Source organism: Balaenoptera ricei, chromosome 1, assembly GCF_028023285.1.
Source record: "Balaenoptera ricei isolate mBalRic1 chromosome 1, mBalRic1.hap2, whole genome shotgun sequence".
Taxonomy (NCBI): Eukaryota; Metazoa; Chordata; class Mammalia; order Artiodactyla; family Balaenopteridae; genus Balaenoptera; species Balaenoptera ricei.
The window spans coordinates 102,178,425-102,194,915 of NC_082639.1; the positions used below are offsets into that span (position 1 = coordinate 102,178,425).

The window sequence follows — 16,491 nt, forward strand, 5'->3', positions numbered from 1 at the left end:
ACAAACCCAAAACAATTAAGAAAATGGTCATAGGAACACACATATCGATAATTACCTTAAACGTGAAAGGATTAAATGCTCCAACCAAAAGACACAGGCTTGCTGAATGGATACAGAAACAAGACCCATATATATGCTGTCTACAAGAGACCCACTTCAGACCTAGCGACACATTCAGACTGAAAGTGAGGGGATGGAAAAAGATATTCCATGCAAAAGGAAATCAAAAGAAAGCTGGAGTAGCTATACTCATATCAGATAAAATAGACTTTAAAATAAAGACTGTTACAAGAGACAAGGAAGGACACTACACAATGATCAGTGGATCAATCTAGGAAGAAGATATAACAATTATAAATATATATGCACCCAACATAGGAGCACCTCAATACATAAGGCAACTGCTAACAGCTAGAAAAGAGGAAATGGACAGTAACACAATAATAGTGGGGGACTACAACACCTCACTTACACCAATGGACAGATCATCCACAATGAAAATAAATAAGGAAACAGAATCTTTAAATGACACAATAGACCAGATTGATTTAACTGATATTTATAGGACATTCCATCCAAAAACAGCAGATTACACTTTCTTCTCAAGTGCCCACGGAACATTCTCCAGATAGATCACCTCTTGGGTCACAAATCAAGCCTCAGTAAATTTAAGAAAATTGAAATCATATCAAGCGTCTTTTCTGACCACAATGCTATGAGATTAGAAATGAATTACAGGGAAAAAAACGTAGAAAACACAGACACATGGAGGCTAAACAATACGTTACTAAATAACCAAGAGATCACTGAAGAAATCAAGTAGGAAATAAAAAAATACCTAGAGACAAATTACAATGAAAACACAATGATCCAAAACCTATGGGATGCAGCAAAAGCAGTTCTAAGAGGGAAGTTTATAGCTATACAAGCCTACTTCAAGAAACAAGAAAAAATCTCAAATAAACAATCTAACCTTACACCTAAAGGAACTAGAGTAAGAAAAACAAACAAACCCAAAGTTAGCAGAATGAAAGAAATCACAAAGATCAGAGCAGAAATAAATGAAATAGAGGGCTTCCCTGGTGGCTCAGTGGTTGAGAATCTGCCTGCCAATGCAGGGGACACGGGTTCGAGCCCTGGTCTGGGAAGATCCCACATGCCGCTGGGCAACTGGGCCCGTGAGCTACAACTACTGAGCCTGCGCGTCTGGAGCCTGTGCTCCGCAGCAAGAGAGGCCGCGACAGTGAGAGGCCCGCGCACCGCGATGAAGAGTGGCCCCCACTCGCCGCAACTAGAGAAAGCCCTCACACAGAAACGAAGACCCAACACAGCCAAAAAATAAATAAATAAATAAAATTAATTAATTAATTTAAAAAAAATGAAATAGAAACAAAGAAAACAATAGCAAAGATCAATAAAACTAAAAGCTGATTCTTTGAGAAGATAAGCAAAATTGATAAACCATTAGCCAGACTCATCAAGAAAAAGAGGGAGAGGACTCAAATCAATAAAATTAGAAATGAAAAAGGAGAAGTTACAATGGACACTGCAGAAATACAAAGCATCCCAAGAGACTACCACAAACAACTCTATGCCAATAAAATGGACAACCTGGAAGAAATGGACAAATTCTTAGAAAGGTATAACCTTCCAAGACTGAACCAGGAAGAAATAGAAAATATGAACAGACCAATCACAAGTAATGAAATTGAAACTGTGATTAAAAATCTTCCAACAAACAAAAGTCCAGGACGAGATGGCTTCAAAGGTGAATTCTATCAACATTTAGAGAAGAGCTAGCACCCATCCTTCTCAAACTCTTCCAAAAAATTGCAGAGGAGGAACACTCCCAAACACATTCTATGAGGCCACCATCACCCTGATAGCAAAAGCAGACAAAGATACTACAAAAAAAGAAAATTACAGACCAATATCACTGATGAATATAGATGCAAAAATCCTCAACAAAATACCAGGAAACAGAATCCAACAACACATTAAAAGGATCATACACCATGATCAAGTGGGATTTATCCCAGCGATGCAAGGATTCTTCAATATACGCAAATCAATCAATGTGATACACCATATTAACAAATTGAAGAATAAAAACCATATGATCATCTCAATAGATGCAGAAAAAGCTTTTGACAAAATTCAACACCAATTTATGATAAAAACTCTCCAGAAAGTGGGCATAGAGGGAACCTACCTCAACATAATAAAGGCCATATACAACAAACCCACAGCAAACATCATTCTCAATGATGAAAAACTGAAAGCATTTCCTTAAGATCAGGAACAAGACAAGGATGTCCACTCTCTCCACTATTATTCAACATAGTTTTGGAAGTCCTAGCCATGGCAATCAGAGAAGAAAAAGAAATAAAAGGAATACAAATTGGAAAAGAAGAACTAAAACTGTCACTGTTTTCAGATGACATGATATTATACATAGAGGATCCTAAAGATGCCACCAGAAAACTACTAGAGCTAATCAATGAATTTGGTAAAGTTGCAGGATACAAAATTAATGCACAGAAATCTCTTGCATTCCTATACACTAATGATGAAAAATCTGAAAGAGAAATTAAGGAAACACTCCCATTTACCATTGCAAGAAAAAGAATAAAATACCTAGAAATAAACCTACCTGGGGAGACTAAAGACCTGTATGCAGAAAACTATAAGACACCTTTGAAAGAAATTAAAGATCATACAAACAGATGGAGAGATATACCATGTTCTTGGATTGGAAGAATCAATATTGTGAAAATGACTATACTACCTAAAGCAATCTACAGATTCAATGCAATCCCTATCAAATTACCAATGGCATTTTTTACAGAACTAGAACAAAAAATCTTAAAATTTGTACGGAGACAACAAAAGACCCCAAATAGCCAAAGCAGTCTTGAGGGAAAACAATGGAACTGGAGGAATCAGACTCCCTGACTTCAGACTATACTACAAATCTACAGTAATCAAGACAATATGGTACTGGCACAAAAACAGAAACATAGATCAATGGAATAGGATAGAAAGCCCAGAGATAAACCCACGCACCTATGGTTAACTAATCTATGACAAAGAAGGCAAGGACATACAACAGAGAAAAGACAGTCTCTTCAATAAGTGGTGCTGGGAAAACTGAACAGCTACATGTAAAAGAATGAAATTAGAACACTCCCAAACACCATACACAAAAATAAACTCAAAATGGATTAGAGACCTAAATGTAAGACCGGATACTATAAAACTCTTAGAGGAAAACATAGGAAGAACACTCTTTGACATAAATCACAGCAAGATCTTTTTTGATCCACCTCCTAGAGTAATGGAAATAAAAACAAAAATAAACAAATGGCTCCTAACGAAATTTAAAAGTTTTTGCAAAACAAAGGAAACTACAAACAAGACGAAAAGACAACCCTCAGAATGGGGGAAGATATTTGCAAATGAATCAACAGACAAAGGATTAATCTCCAAAATATAGAAACAGCTCATGCAGCTCATTATTAAAAAAACAAACAACCCAATCCAAAAATGGGCAGAAGACCTAAATAGACATTTCTCCAAAGAGGACATACAGATGACCTAGAAGCACATGAAAAGCTGCTCAACATCACTAATTATTAGAGAAATGCAAATCGAAAGTACAATGAGGTATCACCTCACACCAGTTAGAATGGGCTTCATCAGAAAATCTACAAACAACAAATGCTGGAGAGGGTGTGAAGAAAAGGGAACCCTCTTGCACTGTTGTTGGGAATGTAAATTGATATAGCCACTATGGAGAACAGTATGGAGGTTCCTTAAAAAACTAAAAATAGAATTACCATATGATCCAGCAATCCCACTACTGGGCATACACCCAGAGAAAACCATAATTCAAAAGGACACGTGCACGCCAATGTTCATTGCAGCACTATTTACAGTAGCCAGGTCACAGAAGCAACCTAAATGCCCATCGACAGATGACTGGATAAAGAAGTTGTGGTACATATATACAATGGAATATTACTCAGCCATAAAAAGGAACGAAACTGGGTCATTTGTAGAGATGTGGATGAATCTAGAGACTGTCATACAGAGTGAAGTAAGTCAGAAAGAGAAAAACAAACATCGCATATTAACGCATATATATGGAACCTAGAAAAATGGTACAGATGAACCAGTTTGCGGGGCAGAAATTGAGACACAGATGTAGAGAACAAATGTATGGACACCAAGGTGGGAAAGTGGCAGGCAGTGGGGGTGGTGGTGGGATGAATTGGGAGATTGGGATTGACATGTATACACTGATGTGTATAGAATGAATAACTAATAAGAACCTGCTGTATAAAAAAAACAAAATTAAAAAGAAAAAGAAAAAGATTAAGTACCAATCCTGGTTTAGGCACTGAGGATACAATAGAATCAGCCAAAGTCTTTTCCCTAAGGTTGCTTTCAGACTAATGGCAGGGGGGTTGGGGTGGGGAGACACACACTTAAAAGTACAATACATTGCAGGTTCTGTAAGAGGCCTCCACGGGGTGCAGCAAGGCCTCAGCAGAGGAGGTGGTCGATTTGCCTGGGGCGTGACTGGAAGTGTCACAGAGTGTATCTCTATGGGAGTTTGCCAGGCAGGCACAGATGGGGAAGGACAGGCTTTCCAGTAGATGGAACAGCATGAGCCAAGACTTGGCAGTGTTAAACAGCCAGGCAGCTTCGGCCAACTTCAGGTTCTAAGAGTAGAGGGGCACGGGCTTCCCTGGTGGCGCAGTGGTTGAGAATCTGCCTGCTAATGCAGGGGACACGGGTTCGAGCCCTGGTCTGGGAAGATCCCACATGCCACGGAGCAGCTGGGCCCGTGAGCCACAACTACTGAGCCTGCGCGTCTGGAGCCTGTGCCCCGCAACGGGAGGGGCCGCGATAGTGAAAGGCCCGCGCACCGCGATGAAGAGCGGTCCCCGCACCGCGATGAAGAGTGGCCCCCACTTGCCTCAACTAGAGAAAGCCCTCGCACGAACCGAAGACCCAGCACAGCCAAAAATAAATAAATAAATAAATAAAAATTTAAAAAAAAAAAAAAAAAAAAAAAAGAGTAGAGGGGCAAAGGGGCAGATGGTTGGCAGGTGTCATGAGACATTGAGGATGGAAGGTAGATGAGAGACACTTCACATAGACCGCCGGTGTCCTGTAAAGGAAATCAGCTTTTACCCCAGGACAAAGCTGGTCCTGATCCCTTAGCTCGTTGGCAGTGGTACTGACCCCACTTCTGCTTAAGTAACAACTGGGTGCTATAATCAAGATGAGGCATTTGGATGCCATCATTCCAAGATGGCGCTCCACCTTTGCAGCATGGATCACCCCAGCTAGGCCAGTGCTCTTCTCATCCCTGAGCCCAGATATCCCCAGTGTCAACACTACTCAGACTTCGCTTTCCTCTTGCGGAGGAGAGACTCTTCAAGGACTTTTAGTTTTACAAGCCCTACCTCATTGTTCCTCCCCAACCTCACGCCCCACAGTCTAGACTCCACATTTGGCCGTCAGAAAACTTTCCATTCATTACTTGGTCTTTGGCCTCATAATCTTTAAAAACAACAACAACAACAAATTTTAAGCACCTATTGGGAATAGAGAACCACTGAAGAATTTTAAGCATGTGTGTGACATGATCAGTTTTTCATTTTCAAAAGATCATTTGATTGCAGTGTGCAGGGCTGGAGATGCAAGTACAGTCAGAAACTTGTGGTCACCCAGCTGAGAGATTGTAAAGCCTCAATTACACAGTAAGAGTGAATGAAGAGAAGAGGACAGGACTTGCTCCCTATTGGATGCGGAAGTGGGAGACAACAGAATGGCTCTAAGGTTTCTGGCTGGGACATTGTCAGAGGGGGATGTCTTCCCCACTCCTCTGCTTCTGTGAAGGACGTTCCCCAAAACATTACTGGCCTTTTGTCCAGTCCTTGTTCCCGTCCTGAGATGGAGTAAGTTACCTGGTTAATGGGCAGTAGCCATTTGTCCATGCTTCTTAGAGTGAAGTTCTTAGGGTGCAGTTAGTGTGAGGGGTCCACTCCTTTTCTCCTGCCTCTCCATCCTTGAGCGCTGAGAGCACTGGTCCTCTCTGCACACCTGGATGACCTGCACTTGAAGGCTGGAAGCTGGGAAGCCCATTCTCCTAATCTCTAGTCTCCAAATTACTGCTTCTCTGTAATCAGGGTGATATTTTGGACTGCTGACTTTTGGAGCTAATTTCTCAGGTGGTTCAGATCTCAGTCAGGAAAAGAGAGCTATCAATACTTTTTAAGGGCACCCCCCCCTTAAAGCCCCAAAGCTGTGTTGGTCTAAGGTGCCTATGGGACATCCCAGTGATGCTGTCCAGGGGAGACGGCTGGAGCGAGGGGCTTGGAACTCAGGAGAGGCCTGGCTAGAGACAGATAGAGTTGGAAGCCGTAGGCTGGATGAGATGACTGGGGGGTGTGGGAAGAGCAGTGGTCAGTGCTGACTTGCCTCCATCCCCAGTGACTCTTGTTAAAATGGAGAGGGTCAGGCCCCAACTCCGGAGACGGTATATCAGTAAGTCTGGGCTGGTGACAGGAGTCTGTGTTTTCTAAAATAAGCTCAGACATGATTCTGACGCTCACTGAGCAGGGTTGAGGAGCCCTGGGGAGAGTGGGAAGTTCGAAGAGAGGCCATAGGACCCACTCAAGGGATGTGTGTGTCTGGATGTAGCAGGGATTATTGATCAAAAGCTATTCGATAATGACCTATGACTGGTGACATCATTAACAGAAAGGGCTATCTGGGCAATACAAACTAGGGCCTGGACAATACACAACCTTGTTACAGAAAAGACAAGCTCATTTCAACTATGAGATGATATTCTAAAGAAATATATTTAAATGATTGTGCATTCTTGATAACACAATGATTTTTTGTTTTATTTTGTTTTCTAGCAGGATGGCCAGATCTCACAGTTCTAATTAGCCTACATTTCTAGTACTGTATAATGGATTACTTGCCTCCAGAATGAAAGGGAAAAGGGCATCTTGGCTTAAGCAGTAAAAAGGATTATGAGAAATTCACTTGAGTCCATCTTGGGATACCATCTGAAGAAAGGAAATGGAATCCTTTGATTGCTTAATTTAAGGAATTAAATATAGTTTAAATCCTTGACTTAAGTGTAAAAATGGGGTTACATTTACACTCCTTTAAAGTATTTGTGTGACCCTGGGAAAATTACTCGAGGCCTCTGGGCCTCATTCAGTTTCCTCATCTGTAAACTGGGGAAAATAACAAAACTCATAAGATCTTCGTAAGGATTAAACGAGATAATACATGTGAAGCATATAGCATAGTGCTCCGGGCACATACCAAACATTCAATAAATATCAGCTGAAAAAGTTTTAGACCAATAACTAAACAGCACTACTACTTACAGATAGTACTAGTTTAACACTCAGTGCTTCTAGCACAGGAGCAGCATAGCATGATTTAAACTTAATGCATATTACTTAGGCCTGTAAGAAGCAGGGAATTTTCCTGGGCTGGGAAATAGACCACTTTCATGACAGAGCACATTCCTTGGCTATTTGAAAGGTTAGCTTCAAAGATCACTTTGAACACTCACCTCCCCAAGAACTTATTTGGGCCTGTCTGGATGGCAACATAGCCCAGCTTGGGAAGTGTCTGCCTTGTTTTGTGAGGCAAAGGGATAAAAATAAGGAGGCCTTGGAAGCACTGTGATCCAACAGTGCCAATCAAACAATTATTCACCCATCAGTTCAATAAATGAGTATCTACTTCATGCTGAGCAAAGTACTAGGTGTTGGGGATACAATAGTAAATAAATTCCTTGTCTCCAAGGAGCCTATGTTTTAGTGAAAGGACAGACATACAAATATGTGCTACAATTTAAATGATGAGTGCCAGGATTTGGGGTATGCACAAAATGCCATGGGAGCAGATGGGAAGGGGACCCCTTCAGACCACCCAGGCAATTGGACAGATGGTGATACTAATCATTTGAACTGGGGCTCCAAGAAGAGGAGAAGGAGAAGTTTAGGGGAGAAGGTAACAAGTTTGGCTTTTGTGATATTGTCTGAAGCACTTGTGCAACATCCAAACCAAGATGTCCAGAAGCAGCTGAATGAGTGAGTCTAAAGCTAAGGAGAGAGGTCAAGGTTAGAGACCCAGACTTGGAAGTTATTAGCTGATGGGCATGGATGATAAACTGTCTTGGAAGAATGTTAGAGCTGAGTGATACTATGGAAGACTAACGTCTAAAGGGCAGGCAGAGGAAGAGGGGCCGAAAGGAAAACAAGGAAGGAATAGAGAGGAAGAACAGCAGCCCAGAGAGAACGAGCAGAAACAAAAAATCAGGAGAGGATGTTCAAGATAGTCTCAGTATTTTCAAAATATAACTTTAATGACAGAGTTAGTTAGCTACTATTCCATAAAGGATTGCCCTAGTTTCAAAGAATTTGCAGTGTCTTACACATGTGTTAAAAGATTGAGAAAATAAATTAGAACGTTATAATGCACACTTAACACTAAAACTACCGAGCACAATATGACCTTTAGATAGTTCGGAAGGCACTTAGGGATTTTTTCAGTACCTCAGGGTATCATTATGAACTCTAATGATTATTGTTCTGTTTAACTGTGGGAGCATTGATAGATGGAGAGTTAATTGCCCTATGGATAAACCAACTTTGACTCTGAATGGGAAGGCTGACTAGGAGCAACAGAGAGGGGGTATCAGGATCCCAGCTCAGGCTAGGATGTCAGCTGACCCAATCAGAGACCTCAAGCCATCAGAAAGAATTAAAACAAACCCCTGTGTGTCTATGCGAGACGGTCACCTAGAGGGAAGTTCAGCAAGCACATCAACTTCCCATCCCAGTATCCTAATGTACTAGAAATGATGGTGACATCAGTACGCATGCTTTTCAAGACCTACCCTTCAATAGCCATGCAAAGGTTTGGATCTGAGTTCATAATGGTCTGACCTACACTTAAAATAAGTTTAATAGAACCAAGAGAAGCCGATTTATAAACTTGTTTCCAAGCCTGAGCCTTCCCTAAGAGGGATCCTCTTGGCTTTAGGAGGCATCCTAACTGATGTTGTAGGCATGGGGGCTAAATGGATTGTGTGTCTTCCCTGGGCTCTGGTTATAAGGTCACACCATGCTTGTGAGTTAGCAAGCTGTGAATTCTGTTACTGCCATAGTCAAAGACAACAAGTAAATCTGAGTCAAGGTGTTAGGGGATCGCTCTCCCCAGACTGCCAGATTCGGGCACTGCCATGGCCACTGATGATCTGACAAAGCACGAGAGCTTTTTCATGACCATCAAGACAGTCGACATGGGAAAAATTCCCCACTGTCCTTGCTGAGTGGGATTGCTGGATTTAGAAAGGCATTTGCTGAGTTGCACATCTCCTGATGAGAAGGAAGTGGGAAAAGAGATGTTGGAAAAGGGAAAGGAGCTGGCTGGACGTGGGCCAGGGCTGCTTGTTGCTACCTTGTGCTGTCTGCATGGTGGTGGGTAGCTGTGGTTTTGTTTTCATGAAAATCGTCTGGAGTTGGGGGCTAGTCCTCATCGTCGTCACTGTCATCATCATCCTCTTCGTCAGAATTGTCATTGTCGTCATCATCATTGTCGTCGTCATCCTCTTCATCCTCTTCATCTTCGTTGTCATCGTCTTCAGTGTTTATCTTCCCAGAAAGCACATCCTCAATCCAGTCTTCCAGCTCCTCAGCTGTGGGCAGGTCATCACCATCTGGAATCTCCATCCAGACACTGTCAGCCTGAGGCCAGAGACAGAATGAGTGAGTGAGTGAGTGAGTGAGTGCACGAAGGATCAGCAAGGCCAGGGGGCTCCAAGCAGCTGTGCTGAGTGGTCCAGCTCACTTACACTTATCAGGAATATGTGCACACTGTTAAATGCAAATGCTTAGTTGCAGAATGGTGTGTGTAGTATCCTGTTTGTGCAACATAAAAGGAAAGGTGTATTCCATTGCATATATATATATATATTTTTTTTTCTATTGTATGTATATATAGCCAGTTAGCAATGTCCTTTTATACCCTGTTGGTAGATGTTCAGCCACCTAGGAAATTCTACATTTCTTTATTTTGTAAACTACTTTTTAAATTAATAATAATAATTTAAAATTCTGCTTAAGTTAAAACATTTTAAAACAGAACAGTAGGATACAAGGTGAAAAGCAAAAGTATTTCTGGCTGCCCTGACCCCATCCCTAGTGCCATTGGTGGCAGTTTCATGGCTGTCCTACCAGAAGTTTCATATAGACCCTATATATCATATATATCCATATATTCATGAATACACACACACACACACACACACACACAATGGTGATTGCCTCCATGGGCTTCTGGGCCACAGCTGCCCCATCACCCATTGAGCAATAACAACTCCCGGTGTGGGTTCCCTTGCGTAAAGAGACCTTGTTGTTGGGCTTTGGAAGAAAATACAGGAGAGTTTACTTGTGTGGAAAGTTCTAAATAGTCAGTGAACCAGGTTGGGCTGGCTCCGTAAGCAAGGAAATGTGCCCATGGAAGAGAACCATGGAACAAGAGGCTGGGACTGGCTCAGACTAGGATTGGGCCACACTGGCTAGTCTCCTGAGCTTTGGCAAGGCCAAGGGTCCTGCCCGTTTCACATGGGGCCAGGCTCCTATACGTGATCTCATAGTCTGGGTTACATGGCAGAAACCAGGGCAGGGTGAGGGTATCCGAGCAAACTTTCATGAGGTATACTCACGTCTGTGACGTTCACCACTCCAATCTGTGGCTTGAATAGGTCAATCTTGAAAGTCTTTTCCCAGTAGGCAACAAGCTGTAGCAACAAAAAATAAAATTAGACAGCAGGCAGAAGGCATTCCCTGTTAAAGCCACTTTTTGTGGCTGGACCCACCTGCCGTCCCATCACAGTAATTAGGTCACCATTGGTTAAAGGTCTCCAAAACAGCTGCGGGCACTGAGGAAATTGAAGACTTGGCCCCAGCGTTCAGCACTTTAAATAAACATGAAAAAAAAAAAAAAGATGTCATAACACAAACTAGGAAAGAATGTAATGTAAAAGCTTCTACAGCTGTTAAGGAAGAATATTACAGAGATAGTCCAAAGCTGATTCCCAAGTTACTTGTGGCTCTTTTACAGTTTATGTGTGGTGAAAGAGCCATTTCCCTCCACCTCTCTTTCAATGTCTCACTTAAAAATCCCTTACCTTGCACCACTCTGCTCGTGAGATGCCCGGAAATGCAGTGGGGTGCTGTAAGTGGGCACACGAGTAAGAAGAGAGCTTCTTCATTCAGCCAGACTCGGATTCCATGTGGACTAATCTCTGACTGGGGCAGGACTAAAAAAGTAAGGGGCCATGGGGCTAAGAAAAGGGAGATATTCAGTGGTAGAAAGTCTCTCAAACATGGGATTTCCCTGGGGGTCCAGTGGTGAAGAATCCACCTTCCAATGCAGGGGGCGCAGGTTCAATCCCTGGTCGGGGAACTAAGATCCCACATGCCGCAGGGCAACTGGGCCCTCGTGCCACAACTACTGAGCTCTCACGCCTCAACGAGAGAGCCCGCGTGCCGCAAAACTGCAGAGCCCGTGCTCTCTGGAGCCCGCGTGCCACAACTAGAGAGAGAAAAACCTGCACGCCACAACTAGAGAGAAGCCCGCTAGAGAGAAGCCCGCGTGCCGCAACTGGAGAGAAGCCCACACGCTGCAAGGAAAAGATCCCGCATGCCTCAATGTAGATCCTGCGTGCCACAACTAAGACCCAATGCAGCCAAAAAAGAAAGAAAAAAAATTCTCCCAGACGAATATATGGTCTCATGGGGACTGGGGATAGCCAGGAACTTGGAAATCAGAATAGTCTGAAGATTTCTCGTTTGCAAAAAACAAGGCAAACATATAGAACAGGTCAGGAGAAATGTAGACCATCTGCAAGCTTGCATAACCAAATAGTTCAGGTAAACGAGAAATACAACCAGGCCGCAACTAAACAACAGCTGTAATATATAGGGTCTTATAAGGCCATGACTTTGTTACGCTTACCCAGAATTATGAAATTGGCCTCAGGTGACATGGGATGCTCTGCCTTTGATTCACTCATTCTCTATGTAGGATTGGGTTCCAGGACCCTTGAGATCAATAAAACCCCTCATTTTTGTCTATTTAATCATAGTTTGATCAGTTGTGACCTGTGCAACAAATGATAATTCCTGGAAGAAGATAGAGTTATCATTTATATCCTAATAATAACTAAACTTGTACTGAGTATCAGCAGTTAGCTCAACCTAAAGTCTACTGACTAACAGACCAAGCTTTGGCATCACACAGACCTAGGCTGGAAGAGTATATCTACCACTTACAGCTTTAACCTCTCCAGCTGTCATTCTTTTCACCTGTAAGATAGGGATTATAATAGTCTGTACTTCACAGGGTTGTTGAGAGGACTGGATGAGATGATGCATGGAATTTACCATAGTTCTAGGCAGATAGTATATTAGCTACCCTCATTATCATTACCACTGGGCTCATGTATTGTACAAATTCTGTTTATTCTCTTTAAAACAAAGCATAATCAAGGCTTTCTGGCCATTGATCACTGACCCAGCAAGAGTTTGGGCTTTAGGGACCTGGGAGAACACGCTGAACAAGACAGGCAGGGTGGGCTTCCCTGGTGGCGCAGTGGTTAAGAATCCGCCTGCCAATGCAGGGGACACGGGTTCGAGCCCTGGTCCAGGAAGATCCCACATGCCACGGAGCAACTAAGCCTGTGCGCCACAACTACTGAGCCTGTGCTCTTGAGCCTGTGCTCTTGAGCCTGTGCTCTAGAGCCTGCGAGCCACAACTACCGAGCCTGTGTGCCGCAACTACTGAAGCCCATACACCTAGAGCCTGTGCTCTGCAACAAGAGAAGCCACCGCAATGGGAAGCCCACGCACCGCAACGAAGAGTAGCCCCCGCGTGCCGCAACTAGAGAAAGCCGGTGTGCAGCAACGAAGACCCAACACAGCCAAAAATAAAAATAAAATTAAAAAAAAAAAAAAAAAAAAAAAAAAAAAAAGACAGGCAGGGTCTCTGTCCTCCCTGAGGGTTTTTTTTTTTTTCTTGGCCGTGAGGCTTGCAGGGCCTTAGTTCCCCCACCAGCGATTGAACCCATGCACCCTGCAGAGGAAGTGCGGAGTCCTAACCGCTGGACTGCCAGGGAATTTCCAGCAGAGGTTGTTCTTAACTCTATGCAAAATGTTCATCTCTGAACATTTATTAGTTAGTAACTCAGGTTGCCTCGGAGCGATCGTCCCCACCCAGGAAATGAAAGAGGTTATAGCAAGGGGTGGTGGTGGGGTGAAGGGCAGCTATGGAGCTGCTGGCAGAAGAATTTCACCCAACACCCTTGAGTGGGCCCTGCAGAAGGACTTCTGGCCTCCAGGGAGTGAGAAAAATAAGTCTAACCATGTCAGTGTAGGCACCAGGCCCTAAGTTCAATGTTGCCCCAGGGGCTAAGATCTCCCACAGTGGGTGGGGACAGCCACTGAGCTTCTGCAAGTGCCCCTCCTACTTCACATCCTCCTTCGTGCATCCAGGTCTCACACTAAACACAAACATGAGGCTGTGAAGGTGGCCAAGGACGGGGCCCCAGTCTGAGCCACTCACCAGAGGAAAGTCATCTGGGTCGATCCATACGATGCTCAGGTCAGGGTTGTCCGTGTTGTCCCGAGCAACCTGCTTCAGGATCTCCAGGAACTCATAGCCATCTGAAGCAGGATTCAAGAAGGTTGAGTAAGCCCTGTGCATATATGGCTTCTAATGTGGAGAGCAGGGCGCCGTTTTTCCACAAGTGTTTCTTAGGCCATTTGGTGCATACCCTCAATTATAGGATTATTCTATAAAATGAGTCAGATGGGAACTCCAGCCACAAAGCAGCTTGTTCAAAGGGAACGATAAACATTTTGAATAAAGAAATTGAAAGTTTCACAGGGAAGTGTCTGGTTGTAACTGAAAGCTAAGTTCCATTTGCTAAATTGCATATGAAAATTGACCAGCCTTGTGTCAGAAAGTGCAACCCCAGAACAGAGAAACTCCTGTCTGGTCCTCAGTGCTCTGTGCCATCTCTTAAAACTGATAATTTATTGATACTATCCCTGAGAGTTCCCCATAGCATTTGCTCTATGGAGCAAGAACGTTTAGCCTGGATCCTTAGTCTTCTACAACCTGGAGTTCCTATAGCCTTCAGACTAAGTGGGCTTCTGATTGACAGTTGGTTTCAAAGCTTTGAGATAGTAAATAGGGTTCCCTCCCCTCGTCACCATTTCCTTGCAGGCTCTGCCATCCCTTTATTCAATTCGAAGCATTCATTGCCCCCCAGGGGAGGGATGATTCATAAGAAAAGCAGAGACAAGCCTCAAAAGACAAACTCACAGCTTCAAGAGCACAGAAAGCCTAAATCTTGAAGAAATGAGAAAGATAAACTTTATGTCATAAACAAAAATTTTGAAAGAATGTTTAGTAAGAGAAAGGATAGCCTAAACCCTCAGCATCCCTTCCCCACTCCCAGCTAGAATTAAAGAGTTTAGATTCTGGCAAGTCCCTGAGAATAATCTCTGTGCCTGTGTGTATGTGTGTGTGTGTACATGTGCACGTGCACGAAAGCAAGCCCATGTGTCAATGTACAGAAACTCCACAGTTTCAGGGAGTCCCAGAGTATAGGGGATTCATGCTTTGTTTTAAAACTCATGAAAATGGAAAGACCTCAGATTTTCTTGGCGAACCCTCTGGTGCAGGAGCACTAGGGCAGAGAAGATTGTAAGGAGGCCCCACCGAGTTCTCTGTGGTTTTGAGGAACACGGACAAGGCTAGCGGAGGGGGCAGATCTGAAGAAGTCCAGCGGTTGGGATGAAGGGGACCAGTGGTGACCCTGGCATAAAGCTAGAGTCCAGACAGAATGACGGACTTCTCTGCAGATGCCAGCATGGATAGGTGATGATAGTAACTCTGACCAGATGCACACTTCACCCATCGTACCTGAGAACCAGCAAGACACCGGATCCCTAGGGACGGTGGGTGGGGGAGGGGAGACCATTAATTGTCAGACCCAGTTTCCACCACCCAGTGGTAAAATTTAGGTTCAGTTCTAGAAAATGAAGTTGTATCTCTTGCACAGATGAATCTGTGGCCTGAAATTTACGTTCTATATAAGCAACTAACTCACCCACTACTTAGAAATTCAGTATGGCAACTGCTCTTTCTTTGTAAAAGTTTCCTTCTTTAGATGGGGGCCCCAGCCATTCTAAGCCCCTCTCTGTGGCCTCTGTTGAACACACCTCTCCTCTCTCCAGGCACCCTAGCCTTTGTTTGGCTACCTGGGGCCTCTTGGGAAAGGTTTTTCTCTGCACTTCCTCATATTTAACATATTCTAGGCAAAATGCACACTCTTCTTAGGAGCTCTGCTTTGAGTGGGTGTAGTCTCTTTAACTGTAGCTAAATCACACTAAAGATTCAGACTAGGCCCCCTCAGGCCTTGTTACCTGAAAGGCAGAGCCACCCCGCTAGTAGAGAAGAGGGTCGTTATGGCCTGCAGCCCTCTCCAGCAGAGATCCGGGTGGCCTAGGTGATTTTTCCATCTATGCTCTGAACTATATGACAAATGAGATTGTATGACAGACACTTGAGATGGATGGGACCTTGTGTTTTAGCGCTCATTATCTATTACTGTAGGGGTTGGGGTGGAGGTAGGGATATTCCTCTTGCTGCCTGATGTGTGGCCGAGAAAGTCAAGTCCCTCCAGAGTGCCACTGGCTGCTGCTACTTGGACACTACGGATCTTCCTTCTCTGGGTGTGTCGCCGTGTCACAGGACAGGGACTATGGTGCCACCTGGGTTATCTGTGGATTTAAGTATCATTATACGCAGACTGCAGCAGGGGATTTCTCCTCAACAGCTTCAGTGACTACTTTCAGCAGCCAAGAAGAGATAGATGGAAATAAATAAGGTGATGTTGCCAGTACTCTGGGAGAGGAGAATCACATGTGACAAATCAGAAATTCACAAAGAGGATGAAATTCAACCACACAGACCCGAATTCAGGTAGAAAGTAAACTTGAAGTGCAGAAGACTAACTCACATAAAGGGAAGGCAGAAACTGTCTAGGCACAGTGTTGTAGAGGGAGAAGATCCGAACGGAAGCCGAACACACAGATGGCGCTGTGATTTTCTGATGGAAAAACCCACATAACGGGATTTATGAATAAGAATGTACATACAGGGATCGTTTCTATGTTTTAGAGCAGGTTTGGAGATAAAAAGAGAAAGATTGAAGGAACAAAAACTGGATCCTGCAAGAAAAATCAAGTGGATTGGAGTTTTTACATAAACAAGAGAAGTCAAAATGGTGGCTTAATGCCTGTTTTTAAGAATACAAAAAGTTTTTGTGAGAAGGATGTTCTTTGTGTCTATGGAGGAGCAAGGAAA

The 16,491-nt window shown here is 43.5% G+C and overlaps 1 protein-coding gene across 1 annotated transcript in view; it reads right to left on the reverse strand.

The window, feature by feature from the left end:
* Positions 1 to 8,421: 8,421 nt before the first annotated feature.
* Positions 8,422 to 16,491, reverse strand: part of CASQ2 (calsequestrin 2) — a 63,596-nt gene continuing 55,526 nt past the window's right edge. Inside the window, exons 9-11 of the mRNA XM_059901279.1 lie at positions 13,678 to 13,778; positions 10,778 to 10,852; positions 8,422 to 9,797 (exon numbers count right to left, since the gene is read on the reverse strand). Of these exons, the coding sequence (XP_059757262.1) occupies positions 9,579 to 9,797; positions 10,778 to 10,852; positions 13,678 to 13,778 (395 nt within the window). The 3' untranslated portion in view covers positions 8,422 to 9,578. The remainder of the gene's footprint in view (positions 9,798 to 10,777; positions 10,853 to 13,677; positions 13,779 to 16,491) is intronic.